The sequence below is a fragment of the Crotalus tigris genome, unplaced genomic scaffold, assembly GCF_016545835.1.
Source record: "Crotalus tigris isolate CLP2741 ecotype Arizona unplaced genomic scaffold, ASM1654583v1 scf7180000020625.271290, whole genome shotgun sequence".
Classification (NCBI taxonomy): domain Eukaryota; kingdom Metazoa; phylum Chordata; class Lepidosauria; order Squamata; family Viperidae; genus Crotalus; species Crotalus tigris.
Window position 1 is genome coordinate 29,544 of NW_024098111.1, and position 17,908 is coordinate 47,451.

Genomic DNA, 17,908 nt, shown 5'->3' on the forward strand with positions numbered 1-17,908 from the left:
TCTTACATCCATAGATCTGACAGAAGCTTACCTGCATGTTCCCATACATCCAAATCACAGGCGTTTTCTCAGATTCAGGTATTCCAACCATCACTATCAGTACAGGGCTCTGCCATTTGGCCTATCATCAGCTCCAAGGGTTTTCACCAAAATCTTGGCGGTTCTCGCCGCACAGCTCAGGTTGGTACGTCCACATTCAGTGCTACTTGGACGATATCCTAATCCAGTTGTCCTCGGCACTGAACGCCTGATCAGACGTGGCACTGACGATCAAGAGACTCCAGGATCATGGATTTATGATCAACTTCCCAAAGAGCCATCTGATCCCAGCAAACCGTTTGCTCCACTTAGGCGCAATAATAGACACCAACCAGTGTCGAGTTTTCCTGTCTCAGGAGCGTCAGCTCAGCATACGTACGATGATCACCAGGGTGCACACGGAGAAATGTGTAACCCTGTTCCTACTGTCACAGCTGTTAGGGAAACTGATCTCATGTATTGTCATCGTGCCCTGGGCCAGGCTTCATACGAGACAACTGCAGTGGTTTCTATTCCCTTACCAGAAATGGAGTGTAGCATGTTTTCCACAGAAGGTGCGAGTCCCACCACAGACACTCACGTCCCTCATCTGGTGGTTGTCCCCAGCATTGTCCAAAGGATCCCTGTTTAGAGAACTGACTCGGGTAACCTTGACCACAGACGCCAGTCTGTTTGGATGGGGGGCACATCTGCAATCCCAATTTGCCCAGGGGCGGTGGTCCCAACAGGATCTCAAGAAAAATATCTATTGGTTAGAGCTCAGAGCCATACACCTAGCACTTCGCCATTTCCACAAGAAGTTGGCGGGCTGCCACCTGCTGGTTCTGACACAACATGGTGGCAAAGTCCCATGTCAACAGGCAGGGCGGAACTCGATCGCAGATTCTAATGTTCGAGGCCCAGTGTCTGGGGTCATGGGCGGAACAGAATCTGTTGTCCCTAAAGGCGAAACACATCTCAGGGTTGGAAAACGACCAGGCGGATTTTCTGAGTTGATCTACGATAGATCATTCGGAGTGGCGTCTACATCCCCGTCTCTTTTGGGAGATAATTCACCATTTCGGTTGGCCCAAAGTCGACCTGTTTGCATCCCCAACGAACGCCCAGCTTCCCCGGTTTCTATCTCGGTACTCATCTGAAGGTTCAGAGGGAGCAGACGCCTTCCACAGCCCTTGGCTGGTGGGCCTTCTATATGCATTTCCACCCCTTCCCTTGATCCCGGCTGTCATCAGGAAGCTGTTACAGGAACGGGCGGAGGTAATCCTTGTGGCCCCATATTGGCCGAGGCATCCATGGTTCACGGATCTCGTGAACCTCGCCGTAGCCCCCCCTTGGCAAATCCCTCCAGAGAAGTTAATTCTAATGCAGGGGGCCATACGCCACTCGGACCCGCAGTGGCTACAACTAGCTGCCTGGCATCTGAGCGCCAGTTCCTCATGTGTGGATCTTACTCTTCAAGTGTGATAGCTATGATCCAAGCTTCTAGACAGCCGGTGATGAACTGGATCTATGATGCCACTTGGAAGAATTTCTGTGACTGGTGTACCTGTAAGAGTTTGTTTATCTCTTCTGTCACTATTCCAGTGATTCTTGAATACCTCATGGATGGAGTGGATAAGGGCTTAGCGCCCAACACCTTGCATAGACAAGTGGCCGCTCTTTCCACAGTGTTCACCTGTGCCAACGCCACTCCATTGTCCCATCATCCCAGGGTCCGGTCCTTTATGAAAGGAGTCTCCAACACCAGACCTCTGGTAGTACACAGATATCCATCTTGGGAACTACCTCGGGTTCTGAAGGCACTCACTAGGTCTCCCTTTGAACCTATAAGGTCTTGTCTTCTTCACATTTTGTCCCACAAGGTGGCCTTCCTAGTAGCCATCATGTCAGTGAGGCGCATGTCAGCTGGCTGCTCTTTCAGTTAGGGAAGACCTGTGCACCTTCTATCAGGACAGAGTGGTGATGAGGTTAGATCCCTCATTCATTCCCAAGGTGAATACACTGTTTCACCAGGCTTGGGACATTGTACTACCAAACTTTTGTCCCAATCCTTCTCACACACTAGAAAAGCAGTGGCATTACCTAGATGTACGTAGGGCATTGCGTCATTACATTAAGAGGACAGCTTCCTTTCGCAAATCAGAGGCATTGTTTGTCTCTTTCCACTCAGCTTCCAAGGGACAGAAGATTTCCTCCTCTACTATAGCCAGGTGGATCAAGGCCTGTATCGCTCAATCTTACCGGCTTACTCTTTACCTGTCCCAAGCTGCCTGACAGCGCACTCTACTCGTAGTGCTTCCACGTCGGCGGAGTGGCAGACTCAGGCATCCATAGAGGACATCTGTAAGGCGGCTACGTGGTCGTCCCCTTCACCATTCGCCACTACAAACTCGACAAGTTTGCTTCTGCAGAGGCCGCTTTTGGCCATCGGCTTTTACAACGTGACCCATTTCAGCACTGACACTTAACCAACCTGCTTCCCACCCGTGGGATCATAGGGGCTTTGGTATGTCCCATTCGTGGATTCTACATTCCTCTACATGCTGGAGAAGGGGCATTGTCTTACCTGAACGCCTTTTCTCAGCATGAGGAATGTAGAATCCACCCCCTCCCTGATCATTACTAGCAGTTAGGTTAGTGTCAGCAGTTCGGAGCCATCACGTCACACAATCATTTGCTTCGCCCTTTCGAAACTGGGGCATAGTCAGACCCTGCAGAGGCGTGGCAACTTTGATTGTTTGGTCTGATTGGGCTAGAAGACTAAATCAACCCATTTGTGGATTCTACATTCCTCATGCTGAGAAAAGGTGTTCAGGTAAGACAATGCCCCTTCCGGCATTTTTTTCTTTTCTTTTTTAGATTTCTATCAGGAACTTAATGAATATTTTAAATTATGTGTATGTTCAACTCAGCATTAAATAACAGTTTGAGAATTCCTGTTAGACTTGCATTCTCCTTTCCCATCCTCCTTGCGCTAATTCCTTTCCCTATTTCGTCTTCAGCTGTAGTATAACAGCACACTGATACCAAAGCTAGCCATTGTAATTCATGCTTAGGTGGAAAAATAACATGGGACAACAATGGAAAATTTTGGAAACCTCAATTTACTTTAATTAGCCTGCATCAGCTAAATAATAATCTAATATTAATTATAATCTTAGTCCAGTTCTTCCTATTATGTTAATTATAAAGGGGAAATTGGAAAAAGTGATTATATATTCTGCAGTCCAGCCTTACTTTCTGATCTAAAGAGTTATGTTCGTGTTGAAGTTGGATTGATGGATTTATTTCATCTTGAAATGATGGCAAAACCTCTTGAGTTCTGTAAAAGGAGGTTTCATGCCACAAATCATTAAAATTATTTCGTAGGTTTCTATATAAAATAATGGCATATGTTATCTGGAAGCTGTGTTGTTGAAGAGATAACATCTAAAAAGCAAGACAGAGCAAACAGCCTCAAACCATTTGCAAATTGAAGTCATTCTTATATGAATTGTTTCCATTTTTGCAATTCCCAGGGGTACCTCTGAAATAGATTGTTGTTTGTATTTAGAGATGATGTTTCCATTTTAAAGAGTTCATGTTTAAATACTATTTATTTCAGTAGCCAGCTTTACACTTTTCTTTCTATAATAATCTGGCCAGTAAACCGCATTTTGTTGACTAGGAAATATGAGCTTTTATTAAAAGAACATCTTAATTACTAATGAATACTCTATAGAATGTTAGGCAACATTACTATTTTTACACTCTCTAGAGAAGGCAACTACACTAAATTGCACTTTTCTTACCTAGCAAAATTTCCTAAACTATATTTCCATTTGTATAATATGCAGAAGAAAATATGATTTGGGAGTCTAAACAGGTACATCAGGGAGAGAAATTCTACACATACACACACACACACACACAAGGAGGGAAAAGAGTCTGGAAGGTTTCAGCTTGTGCTTGTTGAGATTCCTATGAAGACTTTATAGTGCTACATCTGTTTCTCTAACTCTCTTAATCTTGAAATAAAAAATTAATGGTAGATTATTTAGGTTATTATTTCCATAACTACTGGTCACTGTTTATATTTGTTATATTTTTGTTAGGTTTTACACAAATTGTATAAACATACGCACTTGTAATTTGGGGAAGAGACTTGCACTAACTTTACATGACTGCAGTAGTTGAGTTATGATGCAAACGCTGGGTAGGGTTTGGTTCCATGTCAGTGACTACTTTCACAATGTAAGCTAATGCATCTTTCCATAAACTGATGCCCTCCAGATATTTTGGACTGGAAATTTTGTTGATTGGATTAGTTTTATTGTTAGGTTACCTGGGGATCTCCCTTCATTTTATTAGTCATACCAACAGCCCTATGAGATTTTTAAAGGAAAGTGTGTGACTCAGAATCACCTAATGAGTTTCCATGACTGAAAGTACTGTAGACTTGAAACAGGATCTCCTTAACTACTAGAGCTTCTCTGGATACTGTATTCTGGCTGGGACTGATGTGTAACCTAGTACATCTAAAAAGCATCAGGCTACATATTGGATTCCCAAGAATCAAACCAAAGCATTCTAGACTGCAGATTGAGGTGATGCATAGTCTTCCCTTTTAAGCTCATCAGCCCTAAGCCCAAAGTGGAATTTTGTGCAACCAAACCTAGGAATCTTGACTTTTCTCCTGCTGTCTCCCAGTGGCCTGCTAGAGTGTCTTCTGGCTCCTTTTCTTCTTGGCTTATCCACTTTTGGACTAGTCTACAAACTGGTGCTACCTTCATCTATATTTTGGCCACCCTCCAGTTGAAATTTATATCCAAGTCACCAGCCCCAGATTGACTAACTGTGCATCTATTCACTTCACATCCCCATTTGATGATAACTTCTGTGACCCAGAGTTCAGCTTTTAATTGCTTGGCTGCCGACAAGCTGATTATCCCTGAACTAGAGTAGAAATTCTGATAGGTTTTAGGAAGTTCATTGGTAAATTGTGAAGCCTACCAAGCTAGCTAGTGTTATTGGTTTTTTTATTTTATTCTGCTAGCTAGAAGATTAAAAAGGAAATGAACACACTGCAGCCTTTTAGTTTCTTCAAAGGCCCCTGATTTGCACAGTTTAATACTTAAGCTGCCTTTTCTTTTTAACCAACTTTGTTAAGTTTCAGAGGAAAAATAAAGTGCAAAACAACAACAAAAAAGATTAAAAAGAAGGTGAAAGTTAAAAAGAGACCCAAAAAATGGGAGAAGGGATATAAAAACAGTGACTTCCAACTATCTTCACTACAGATACAAATATATCATAAAATAACTTGTTATTCTAAATTAAAACAAAAGTATCATATAAAGCAGTGGTTCTCAACCTTTTTATAGCCCCGACCCCGGTCGTAAGTCGAGGACTACGGGCCCGGGAATGCCGCGCATGCGTGGTGCCGCCCCCTGCGCCGGCTGAGGCATAGCCAGCAAGGGGCGACGGCAGGCAGGCCCAGGCGCTCCCGGGCGGCCGCAGCAGGCAGGGCGACCACCGGCTGGGCCATCAGCTGGCCCAGCCCAAGGTAGGTAAGGCACCTGCCGGCCCCACGCGTGCCAGCAACCCTCCCTGCACCCAACGGCCTCCCACCTCCCACCCCCGGCCCTCTTTTACTTACTTTTTAGTTGCTCGCAGGGAGGGAAGCTCTGCAGACTGTTCCCCTTGCAGCACCATTTGCAGACTGGGGCTTTTGGCAGGCTCAGCAGGGCAGAGACAGCCCTGGACAATTCCTATTGGCTTTTGAAAGCCAATAGAATTAGACTCTGTTCAAGGAAGTATATTCTATTGGCTTTTGAAAGCCAATAGAATAAGAGGGAGTAGCAGAACTAAGGAAAAGGGGGGGAAATGGCGGAAAAAAATGGCGGATCGCGTTGTTTGGCGACCCCCGTGAAGTGGTTGTTCGACCCCAAATGGGGTCGCGACCCACAGGTTGAGCGCTGATATAAAGAGTATATATACTACACAATCCACAAAACACTAAAATTCTGTACAAAATAACCACTTACTCTAAGTTTAAACATAAACCTTAAAAATATAAAATATACAAATCTAGTAATAACAATAAAAGTACTCAGTATGTTTGTACAGGTAGTCCTTGACTTACAATCATTCATTTAGTGACCATTCAAAGTTACAACAGCACTGAAAAAGGTGACTTATGACCACTTTTCGCACATGCTAGTTGCCAAGCGTCTGAATTTTGATCATGTGATCATAGGGATACTGCACAGAGCTGTTCCTCTCTCCATTCTTTCCAGTGGCGGCGACGGAGGGCTGGCGGAGGGAGGTGGCAGGGGAGGCTTGCACTGCCCGGTCACAGTGCAAGCCATTGGAGAGTTGTGGAGTAAGAGGCGGTGGCTGCCGCCGGGCAGGAGATCTGTGGGGCAAAATGAACAGCAGCAGTGGAGTCTTTCACCATCATTCTCCCCCCCATCCTCCTATCCCGCCCATCCTCCGTAGCATAGTAGTCTGGCTCGGGAGGGGAGTGAAAGGGAAGGTTGCTGAGCAAGGAATGACCTGACTGGGGGGGGGCTGTAGTAAGCAGGTGTGGGGCATGTGGGGAAGCTCTACCCCCTCCCCCACTTGCCTTGCCTCGTTGTTGCAGTGGCATGACACGTGCTCTCCTGCCCGTTGCGGCAATAAGGTGGGACGGAGTGGGCAGGGTCCTAACTAGTGCTTATTTTGGGAATAGGGCTTATATTAGGCCCACTCCCAAAAATCAGGGTAGGTCTTATTTTCAGGGTAGGTCTAATTTTGGGGAAAACAAGGTATGTGTGATTAACCTATTAACCTAAAATCAGTTCTGATATCGCTGTTTTACTAACTTGATGACTTATTATTCTAAATAGGAAACCTTCATTTTGTTTGCAAATAATAATATTAAAGATTCTAACTACCAGCAAGAATGAGTCCTTACATTTAAAGAGCACCTGTCATTTCAGATCCATCATGGCAGCGCCTGTTAGCGGGCATCCACTCACTTGCTGCCCGTCATGTCCCTCACCTTGTCATGTCACTGCCGCATCACCAGCCGTCCCATTAAAGTGAATGGGACCGTCAGTGAGTCAACAGCAAGTCAGAGGAGGAGCCACTGCATGACAGAGTTGACAGTTGCTCTTTAAAAATTATGATTTAAATGGAGTTGATTTAAATCAAGCCTTTTTATTAGTGATTTAAATCATGATTTAAATCATTATTTAAATCGACTTGATTTAAATCAAATCCACCCTGTTGTAAATTGGAGCAAAACTTATTTAACAATTGCCTTGTGTAGCAACAGAAATTTTGGGCTCAGTTATGGTCGTAAGTTGAGGGCAACCTACAGTCGTAACAAATCTAATCATCAAATCCTAAAACCAAAACATCGTTTTTATCTTCCTCAAACAAAAAGTCAAAAGTGGTCTCAAAACCTAAGCTGCTCTGATGTTTTTATTCTTATTCTTTTCTTTATTTCCTTTCCCAGAATGTTGCGATTTGGTCTCCTCCCTACTATGGCGGCCTTAGCTGTCACTTCCAGGCGCCATTTTGGTAATACTCGTTATCCCCAAAGCCGGCGCAGGCTTATGATGGTAGCTTTTGCAGGAACAACAGTTCTAACTACAAGTACCGGACTTCTTTGGAGAAGGTGAGTGCATTGAAACTACCAACAGTTGTTAAAGCAAATCAACAGACAGGTAAATACAATTTGCAGTGAGGAAAAAAAATGCAATCGTGCCATGTAGTTTGCATTTATATATCCTTGTTGCGGATTAAAGAGCTAGATGATTGGCTATGTTCTACATGCCTACTGATTCGTTCCCTAACCCAGGTTTGCTAGTGTTTACTGTTGAGAGATAAAACGTTTTTCAGCATTACAGCTGTTTTATAAAGGACAATCCAAGAGCTCTGTGCTGTACTATATATAGTGTGGCACTGATAGTTGTGGTGACAAATTAGTCTACCGTGCTAGTGTAATATTGCTTTCCTGCATCTTGCTTCTTTTTAAATTAGTTGGCAAACCTCCGAAAAATGCAATGAATGTACATGTATCAATTAAATAGCATCTATATTGTCATGTAATATTTTAGAATCACTTGGCAACAATAAGGTGACTTTGTTATCCCAGCCTGGATTTTAAAGTCTCATTTTTATTGTGTGGACAAATGATTTATATGCTGAGACCGCAAAACATGGTTAACGTGGACTCTGAAAATCTGTTTTCATGGAATAACAACAACAACAAGGGACCTTGGAGGTCATCTAGTCCAACCTCCTGCTCAGGCAGGAAACCCTATACCATTTCAGACAAATGACTGTCCAGTCTCTTCTTAAAAACTTCCAGTGTTGGAGCATTCACAACTTCTGAAGGCAGGTTGTTCCACTGATTAATTGTTCTAACTGTCAGGAAATTTCTCTTAGTTCTAGGTTGCTTCTCTCTTTATTAATTTCCATCCATTGCTTCTTATCCTGCCTTCAGGTGCTTTAGAGAATAGCCTGACTTCCTCTTCCTTGTGGTAACTTCTGAGATATCGGAACACTGCTTGTATGATATTGTTACACTGCTTGTAACAAACACTTGTATGTTATTATTGAATCATAAGTGCCAGTTTGGTCTTGGTCTCTCTCTCCCTCCCTCCCTCCCCCTCTCCCTCCCCCTCCCTCCCCCTCCTCCCTTTCTCTCCCCTCCCTCCATCCCTCCCTCCCCCCCTCCATCCCTTCCTCCCCCCCAACCTACCTCAAAGAACTGTTGTCATAAGTAAAATAGAAGGAAAAAGGTCCACCTCCTTGAATTAGTTGTAAAAATTATATTTTTGCAATATTTTATTTACAAATATTTTAATAAAAGTAATAAGCAAATTAACAAACAACAAGCAAACAAAATAAAAAAATAATGTGGATTAGAAATTCATAACACATAACACTTAAAATGAACCCACATAAAAACAATATCCACAATTGCTATGTCTTTATATGACATAGTTAAATGTAAGTTTAACATAACCTAGGCAAACTCAATCAATATATTGCTTTGATCTATTTGTAAAGGAACCTTTCCATAATATGGCTGGACAAGAACATACTATGGATGCTATTTTTCTACATGTCTACTGAGAAGTATACTTTGTTGAATTCAGTGGGATTTAATCCTGAATTCATCTCAGAAGCACTGGAATGTTTAGAAAACCAGAATTCATAAGTATGTATTTACATACCTGAAGGTGGAATCAGAAGTATCTTTTAGTTAGGGTTTCATGGAGGAGCCTTGTAATGGGAAACACCAGCTAATTCAAAGTGAAATTTTGTATAAATAATCTGATAGGGAAATTGACCCCCTACAAACATGATATAACAAAATGTGTAGTGCTGGGTGTCTCCCCCCAATTAATTAGGCAGATTCACTTTCATGGGTATATGAATGCTTGCTGTGCTGTAAAGCTACAATTATACGGGGACAGAAAGATAAGTGCCAGTTTGGTCTTGGTCTCTCTCTCCCTCCCTCCCTCCCTCCCTCCCTTCTTCTTTGAAGCTTCCCTTGCATCATACTGAGTCTGTGATATGTGACACTAATACGGAGTGTGTGGTTTCCAGTATTCTGTCTCACCTTGTGTAGGCTATTTCTGGAGCTGTTTCTCTTAATTAGGAATTCAGTGAGAAGCCCCCTAAGGAAATCCAGATCGTTCCTTTGTTTATGCCCTAAGACAGGGGTGTCAAACTCAGTTTCATTGAGGGCCACATCAGCATTGTGGTTGCATTCGGGGGGGCCGGGGGTGTGTGGTCAGGGTGGGTGCAGCCTACTGGGTGGACGTGGATGGAGTGGATGTGGCCTACTGAGTGGGCATGGCCTACGTTGTTCACGTCAAGGGTGCCTGTCGGGGCCTGGGCAGGAGTGGGACAGATCTGAGGGTGTCTGGCAGGAGGGGGTGGGACCGGGGCAAGCACCAATTCCATTTCTTCATTCTTCACAAAGGGTGACATCTCCCCAGCATGCACCCAGGGGGTGGGGCCGACGCGGCAGGTGCTGGTTCCTCGCTGTTTCTAGACTGCCTTGTGGAGCTAAGACTGAATGCGTTTCAGCATAGATGGCCACCACAAAATAGTACAGTGGCTCCCAGCTGGCTTGGGCCAGGGCCAAGGCAGCGGGGGCCGTTCCCTCACTATTTCCAGGATGGCTTCACGGGCCACATGAAACCACTTTGCGGGCTGCATCTGGCCCCCGGGCCTTATGTTTGACATGTCTGCCCTAAGATGAATGGGTTTTCAAATAGTTTTTAATGAAAACACTCCTAGAGGATTTGTGAATTATGCTACGGGCCTTTGAATGGCCTGTTGAGATGTATTCTCCAAAAAGTAGAAGGGTATAGGACAACTCCCCTTGGCCAACTGGATGGGGCCAACTCACTGCTGCCAGTTTACCACGCCAACTCGCCTCTGCCAACTCACCGCAAGACAACTCCACATGACCAACTCACTGCAGTGAGATCACAGGCCACAGCCAGCCAGAGGAAGAGCTAGGCAGGCGGGCAAGTGAGCGGATGGGCAGAATGCAGAGAGCAGAGTCCAGCAGGCGGGTGGCAGGGAGGCGGCAGCAGCCAGGGAGTTCCCATTTTCACACCCCTGCTGCCGCCACTCCAGGCTTGGAACCACTACCACCATCGCCTCACTGGGCTTAGAACCACTGCTATCCCTGCCATACCGGGCTCAGATGGAGGGGTGTGAAAATGGGAAACCCTGGCAACCGCTGCCTCCCCGCCCCCACATCCCTATACGCTCTGGACTCTGCCCACCCGCTCACTCGCCTGCCTGCCCAGGTCTCCCCCCAGTCGCCTGTGGCGAGTTGTCCTTGCAATGAGTTGGCCCTGTGTGTTACCCTGCGGCGAGTTGGCCAGCTCAGGTAGGGGCAAATTGGCCCTAGTGAATTATTCCATTCCAAAGGTAGAGCGTGGAATGATGCCCAATTTTTCTTTAGTTTTATTTCCATTAAAATGTAATGTATTTAATGTGGATTCCCATTTCAGTAATACTTTGAATAATTTCCTCCATCTATCATATCAGAAAATACAATTTGGTAATAGTTTTGCTCTACCCTAAAGGCAGAGGATAAAGTGTTAAAATACCTTTCATCAGGGCAATGTACTAATGTGTTAGTAGGGTCTCCTCTTATCATGACCAAATGGTGGGTGGAAGGATGGTATGAAAAGTCACCTAGTACAGAATTTCTGCACCTCTTTCAAATGCTTCTCCAATTGGCAAGAAAACCATTTTCCATTATTACCTTGACAGAAAGATGTTGATGATATCTCTGCACTTAGCCAATTTAGGCAGAAGATCTCCAATTCATATTGGCGGAAATACAAGTTGTCTTTTATTGGTGGAAAATGCATCTTCTAAGAGAGGACCTCACAGGGTGTCCTTGGACATTCAGAAATGGCAATAGAAGTCATTTATTTTTATGACAATGAAAGAAACCCAAGGCTTCTATTATCTCAATAATAAATTGAGATGGAAACAATTACAATTTCAGCAGAGAGCAAATGCTCATAAATGGAAGTTGGAGCGCCTGAACACGTTTGGATGATTAGAGATCAGCCTTGCATCCATCTTTTTTATTTCTACAGTGCATTTATCTTTGTCTCTAGAGTCCAATACTGATTTTATTTGCCAGTCTATTTCCATTTCTTCTATTACTGGGCAGGAATATAGGAAAGAAAAGAATCATCAAAGCTGCAGCATTCTTAGCCGTTTAACTATTTTTCAAGTGATGGCCAAGTTATGCTCACTCTCAGTTGCCTGGCCTGATTCTTTTGCCGTAGCTGTAATACGATGCCTGAATTTCATGTTAAGCTGAAAATCCACAATGTGAATGAACAAACTGCTTACTTCTCCTTTTCAGTAGGAAATTATCTGGGGAGGATAATTCTGTGTTAGGTTTGAATCCTGGATTAAGGGATTAAGTATTTGTAAACATATCAGATCTCATACATCAATCTGAAAGTCCAGGCATAATGCAGAACTGTCCTTTCTGAGTTGTTTATGCAGGGTTAACAAAGTGAAAAATTAACTGGTTGTTGTTATGGTGATTTATGAAATCAAGATTCCAGGTTTAACATAATACATAAATATTAGTTTTTACTTTTGTAGGCTCCCTGTTAAAACTGATGAGCATATTGCTTGGCAGATTAACATTCTTCTTGCCTGGTATGTCTTCTATAACAATCTTTATAGAACAAGTACAGTATGTTTATCTTACATACTTAAAATGGCATTATTATGGACAAGTATATCCCTTAGAAAGTGAACAGGCTTTCCTCCCTGTGTGTTGCTTAATACTAGAACTTGGAGTCATCCAATGAAATTCAATTTTGTGAAATTTAAGAGAATTATGACATACAGATGGTCCTCACTTACTGACTGCCTTGTTTAGTGACTGTCTGAAATTACAATATTTGGGGGAAAAACAGCTTTGTGACCAACCCTTGCATTTATGGCCAAGTATCTTGAGTAGTCACGCAAATCATAATCAAACCAATCATGATTTGCATAACCACATTTGTTGAATATCCACAATTGGCTTGAATCATACAACTATTCTCAGTCATAAATCATGGGGTATAAGAACCCAATATGTGGGTTCAAAGTTAAAACTAAAAGGCTTAGAGTAATATATTACCCTAACATTACTTTCAGTCTCAGGAGCCGAGAAGAGCAACAGACATGATTAGGGGACTGGAGGCTAAAACATATGAGGAATGGTTGCTGGAATTGGATATGTCTAGTTTAATGGAGAGAAGGACGAGGGGGGACATGGTAGCAATGTTCCAATATCTCAGGAACTGCCACAAAGCACCTGAAAGCAAGACAAGAAGCAACGGATGGAAACTAATCAAGGAGAGAAGCAACCTAGAACTAAGGAGAAACTTCCTGACAGTTAGAACAATTAACCAGTGGAACAACCTGCCTCCAGAAGCGGTGAATGCTCCAACACTGGAAGTTTTTAAGAAGAGACTGGACAGCCATCTGTCCGAAATGGTATAGAGTTTCCTGCCTGAGCAGGGGATTGGACTCGATGACCTCCAAGGTCCCTTCCAACTTTACTACTACTACTACTACTACTACTACTACTACTACTACTACTACTATTATTATTATTATTACTTGAGTATGAGTATGCTGTTGTGCTTGTGGGTATTTGTGGGATTTTCATGGACAAAGCATCTTTTTGAAGGTTGGTAGATTGGTGTGAATTTGCTGCTACTGTTGCTAATATTCTTAACACTCTTAAGTAAACATTTAACTTCGTTTAAATTTATTTAACTTCAAATATAGGTAATTCTCAACATGACCACAATTGAGACCAGAATTTCTGTAATTAAGCAAAATGGTTGTTAAGTGAGTCTCACCCAATTTTATAACTTCTTTTGCCACAGTTGTGAAGCAATTTGTTATAGTTGTTAAGGGAATCATGCAGTCATTAAGCAAATCCGGCTTTCCCATTGACTTGGCTTGCTGGAAGCTACCTGGGAAAATCATATAGCCCAATCAAAGAATCTCTAAGACCACCTTCACCAGCACTGACAGGCAAGCCACTAGAATACAAAACTGACAGCAACCTGCACTCCTTGCTAGCATTGATAATGTTATCTAATTTGGGTAATGAAACGTCAGCAAGAAAACAAGCAAGCTTGGAGAGCATCAAGGACTCCTTATTTGAAGAGTGCTGTGTTAAATTATATTATTGCCCATCCAGAAGTATTTTCATTAGACTTGGCAGCTTCCAAATACTTTTGATGGCCACCACTTTTTTATTGGTAATACTCTACTCCAACTGTAGAGTCATAATGTGCTCCTTATTTTGGACCCTCCCTGGATTTTCAGGGGAGGTATAGTCATTAGCAAAGCTAATGACTGCTGCAAATACAGAGGAAACAGTGACTGGAGATAAAGATGGCATTGGAAGTTGATTTAGAATAAGGTGACCAACTTTTTTACAACAAAAAGGAGGACACGAATAAATTGAAGAAAAAAATATTGTAAATAAAATAAACATTGTATTTATTGCAAAAATAATACAGAATACACTATAATATGATAAATGCATAATAAAAAACATTTGTAACAATAACATTTTATATTGTAATTATGCTTACATGCCTATTAATTATTTAAATGAGTACTTTTCCATTGAATGAATATTTTTTGTCAATGTATCATCTTCTAACAATATATTGGAAATATCTGAACAAGAAATATCCTTCATATTGAATTTTACGGCAAGTGCTGCAGCTAGAGTATCAACATTCAATCTCGATTTCTCACTTGTTCAAAAATCTACACAGCTGGACTGAGCGGGGGTGGGCAGCGGAGGCAGGTGTTCTGAGCCAGGTGCTCCAGGATGGCCACCTAGGTGCGCAGGGTGAGGTGGTGGCAGCGCAGGTCAGCACTGCATAGATCACCAGCTGGTGCGGCCCATGGAAGGTCAACTGCCCGCCGCGCCCCCGCCCACAGCTCCCCCGCCAGCACCGCTGCCCTGCCGTGGAGAGCCGGCCCCGTGGCTTGCAAAGCACCAGCTGAGCCAGCTTCGGCCCTGCAGCCACCCCCCAGCACCACTGCCCACCCTGCCCATCCCCGTAGAGCTGGCCCCACAGCTCGCAAAGGCAAAGCACCAGCCGCGCCGGCTCCAGCCCTGCAGCTGTCCCCCCAGCTGCCCCCCAGCACCACTGCCCACCCTGTGCATCCCCATAGAGCCGGCCCCGCGGCTCGCAAAGCACCAGCCGCGCCGGCTCCGGCCCTGCAGCCACCCCCAGCACCACCGCCTACCCTGTGCATCCCCGTGTAGAACCGAACAGGGAGGATCAAGAGAAACTTACCGCTCCAGTCTCCTCCAGCTATCTGCGGAACTAAGTAAGAGATGGTGTAGTTGGGTAGTAGTGAGGGGTGCAAAGTTCCTGCAACTTGCACGTGCAAAGTTTGCCGCCCGCAGCAATTCCTATTGGCTTTTGAAAGCCAATAGGGGGAATAGCACAGCTCAGGCAAAAGTTGAAAAAAACCATAAAAAAAATGTCCCGGAACGCCTTCTGAGCGTTCTATGAGGAAAAAAAAGCCCTGCAGATAAGTTTTCAAATATAGAAAAAGAGGACATTTAGGAGGACACTTTTTGAGGGAGGACAGAACTCAAAAAAGGAGGACTGTCCTCCCAAAAGGAGGACGGTTGGTCACCTTATTTAGAAGTGGCAGGCCAATAGAATGACTTAGAAAAAAATGTTTGCCTGGATCTTCAAAAGAAGCTGACTGGGGTTTTAAAATTTAAAAAGAAAATACAGATGACAATTTAAGAGAGTTACCTGGATAACTTTTTTTCTTATCGGATTTACAAAAGAGGCTTTTTAAAATCTTGAAGAACTCTATGCAATGGGAGAAAAAAGAAATGAAGATTAATCAAATCCTACAACAATATTTGAATGAGCTAAAGATTAAGATTGTTAGAAGTGAAAAGAAGTAATATAAAATTGGTTTATTTAATCAAAGTGAAAGCAAATATTTTATTACTTCTCCCTTTATGGGCTTTCTGCTAATACCAGGACTAAAAAAACAATACTTTATGGATTTCTTTATAGATAAAAAATGGGATACTAGATGAAGAGATAAATGTTTGCAACCTTAGAGGGAATGAAGACTAACTAAATTTGTTTGTACTTGCAGTGATAAAGATCAGAAGTTACCTCTTTATACATTTCTTTCCGTTCCTTTATGATATTATTACTTTTTCTCCTTTCTTTTTTTCTCTTTTTTTGCACTTTTTACTTCTTCCATCTTCTTTTCCTTTTTTTAAAGTTTAGTTTGTATTAGATTAAACCCTCTCCTCATTAGCAGCCTGGGATTTTACTCATGTTTTTGGGTATAACTAGGGTGAACTGCTGATAGACACTTGGGGATGATGGTGGTGGAGGTCATAAATAAAGAGAAGCAAAATATTTATTAGAGGGAAAAGCCGTTTTTTCCCACTCTAATATTAGGTTGTTTCCTGTAGAAAAGGTGTCAATGAGCTTTGAAGTAAATATGTAAGATACCACTTTTGACTGACATCATTTTTATGCCTGTTGGGTAACTGAGAGTAAGATGTTTATATCAATGCAGTATCATAACAACTTAAAACTAATCACAGTGTGTGGCACAACATCTGAATCATAGGTATTGCTAGTGGGAAGAATTTATGCAGTATGGCTGCACACACATACTTCTAGGCATACACATTTCAGTGCCTGGCAACTCTGCTGCATGTTTCAACATAATTGATGTATTGTTAGAATGAAGTATGCTTTCAGGTATGGTAATTATATCCATATCAGTTACTATACCTGCAGCAAAAAACCACAGCAAATTATTCCAAGATGAAAATGTGTACATGTGTTTATTAGTACAAATTTTCTTTGAATTTCTTTACTGTCACTTTTAATGGGGGGGAGGGGAATTGCTGTTTCTAAAGCAGTTTGAGCACCCTCTGGCGGATGACTTGAGCCACAGCTTCTGAAGTACAGTGTTTTTATTACAGTCTAATCAGGAACTGAGATTTCGCTAATAAGCCTAATTAGAATTCTTTCTGGGGAACAGCAGAACTGCTGAACAAGTCTGTCTGAAATTAACCTTGAAACTCACTTATAAAAGGTATTAGATCTCTATTCTGATTTCTGTTTCTCAACCCATGTCCTTGCCATCTTCATTTCAGCCTCAGGAAGGTTACAGTTCATTATCCTTTTAATCAAATAAATATGTTTTGTGTCCTAAATTAACACAGATGCCTTATTGTAAACCAACTGGCATTTGTTCCTTAGATTCTGTTGTGGAAAATACTACTTCAGCTAAACTATATGCTGTTAGTTGTCAAGGAAGGATGGTAAGAGAGTGACTGAAAGGATCTGATTGTTGATTAAACATAGCGCAATAAATATGCAGTGACTACATGGACAGGTGGATTCTATTGAATTGCATTGATTTTAATAAATGCAAATGCTTATCAGCAGGCTTGGAACTGACAGTTAATATTCGTGCACCCAGTTCTCAAATATTTTGCAGAGGCCTGGCATTCCTTTTGGCTTTGCCATCTGTCATATCAGCATAGGTGTCAGAATCCAATCATATTTCATCTTTAATTATCAAATATAGAAACTCCCAATTCTGCCTTCTTTGGATTCTGCCATAAGAGGGAGAGAAGGGGGAGAACAAAGGGGCCTTATGGCCCTCACTTCCTTCAGTACACTTCAAAGAGCTGAATGCTGAATGTGTGTTTATTTTAACATCAAAGCGTTAGCACTAGAGGACCTTATCATAACAAAGCAGGGTATTTGCCTTTCATGTAGTTACCTGAAGTCTCCATCCAGACGGAAGAAAGAAGAAAGGGGGTGGAATTGTGATACTTGAAACTATCACTGGAAGGGGGGTTGATTGGGTGGGACTACTGGGGAACCCCTTAAAACCTTGAATGGGAGAGCTTGAACCCCAAGTCCTGTCTAGCATGCCTGCAACCATTTTCTCTTAATAAAGGATTCCTGTTGGAAGAATTATTCCAAGAGTTCTGTCTTCTTAAGATGCAAAGTGGGGTGGGTCCTTACATTAGGGCTTCCTAGAAACCAGTGAATGTATTGCTTTTCTGCTTTTATTAGCCTTCTGTTGTGTAAGTACACTTAACATATGCTGCTTCTAGGTAACTGCTGCTTGTGTGTCTCATAAGATTCTAACTTTCTTTGTGACATCAGCAGAACCATAAAAAAGGAATCAAATCCAAGAATGGGTTTAACAAATCCATAATCAGTTCCATCATTTGTGTCTTTCTTCCCACAGTTAATAGAATTGTTCTACAGTATATGTATAGTTACAGGAG

At 42.6% G+C, this 17,908-nt stretch overlaps 1 protein-coding gene across 4 annotated transcripts in view; it reads left to right on the forward strand.

Annotated features, from left to right (window-relative positions):
- The window catches only part of MICU1 (mitochondrial calcium uptake 1), a 210,994-nt gene that overhangs the window by 21,489 nt on the left and 171,597 nt on the right, over window positions 1-17,908 (forward strand). For all 4 annotated transcript variants that reach the window (XM_039368089.1, XM_039368090.1, XM_039368091.1 and 1 more), the window contains exon 2: window positions 7,520-7,681. In XM_039368089.1, the coding sequence (XP_039224023.1) occupies window positions 7,521-7,681 (161 nt within the window). In that variant the 5' untranslated portion in view covers window position 7,520. The remainder of the gene's footprint in view (window positions 1-7,519; window positions 7,682-17,908) is intronic.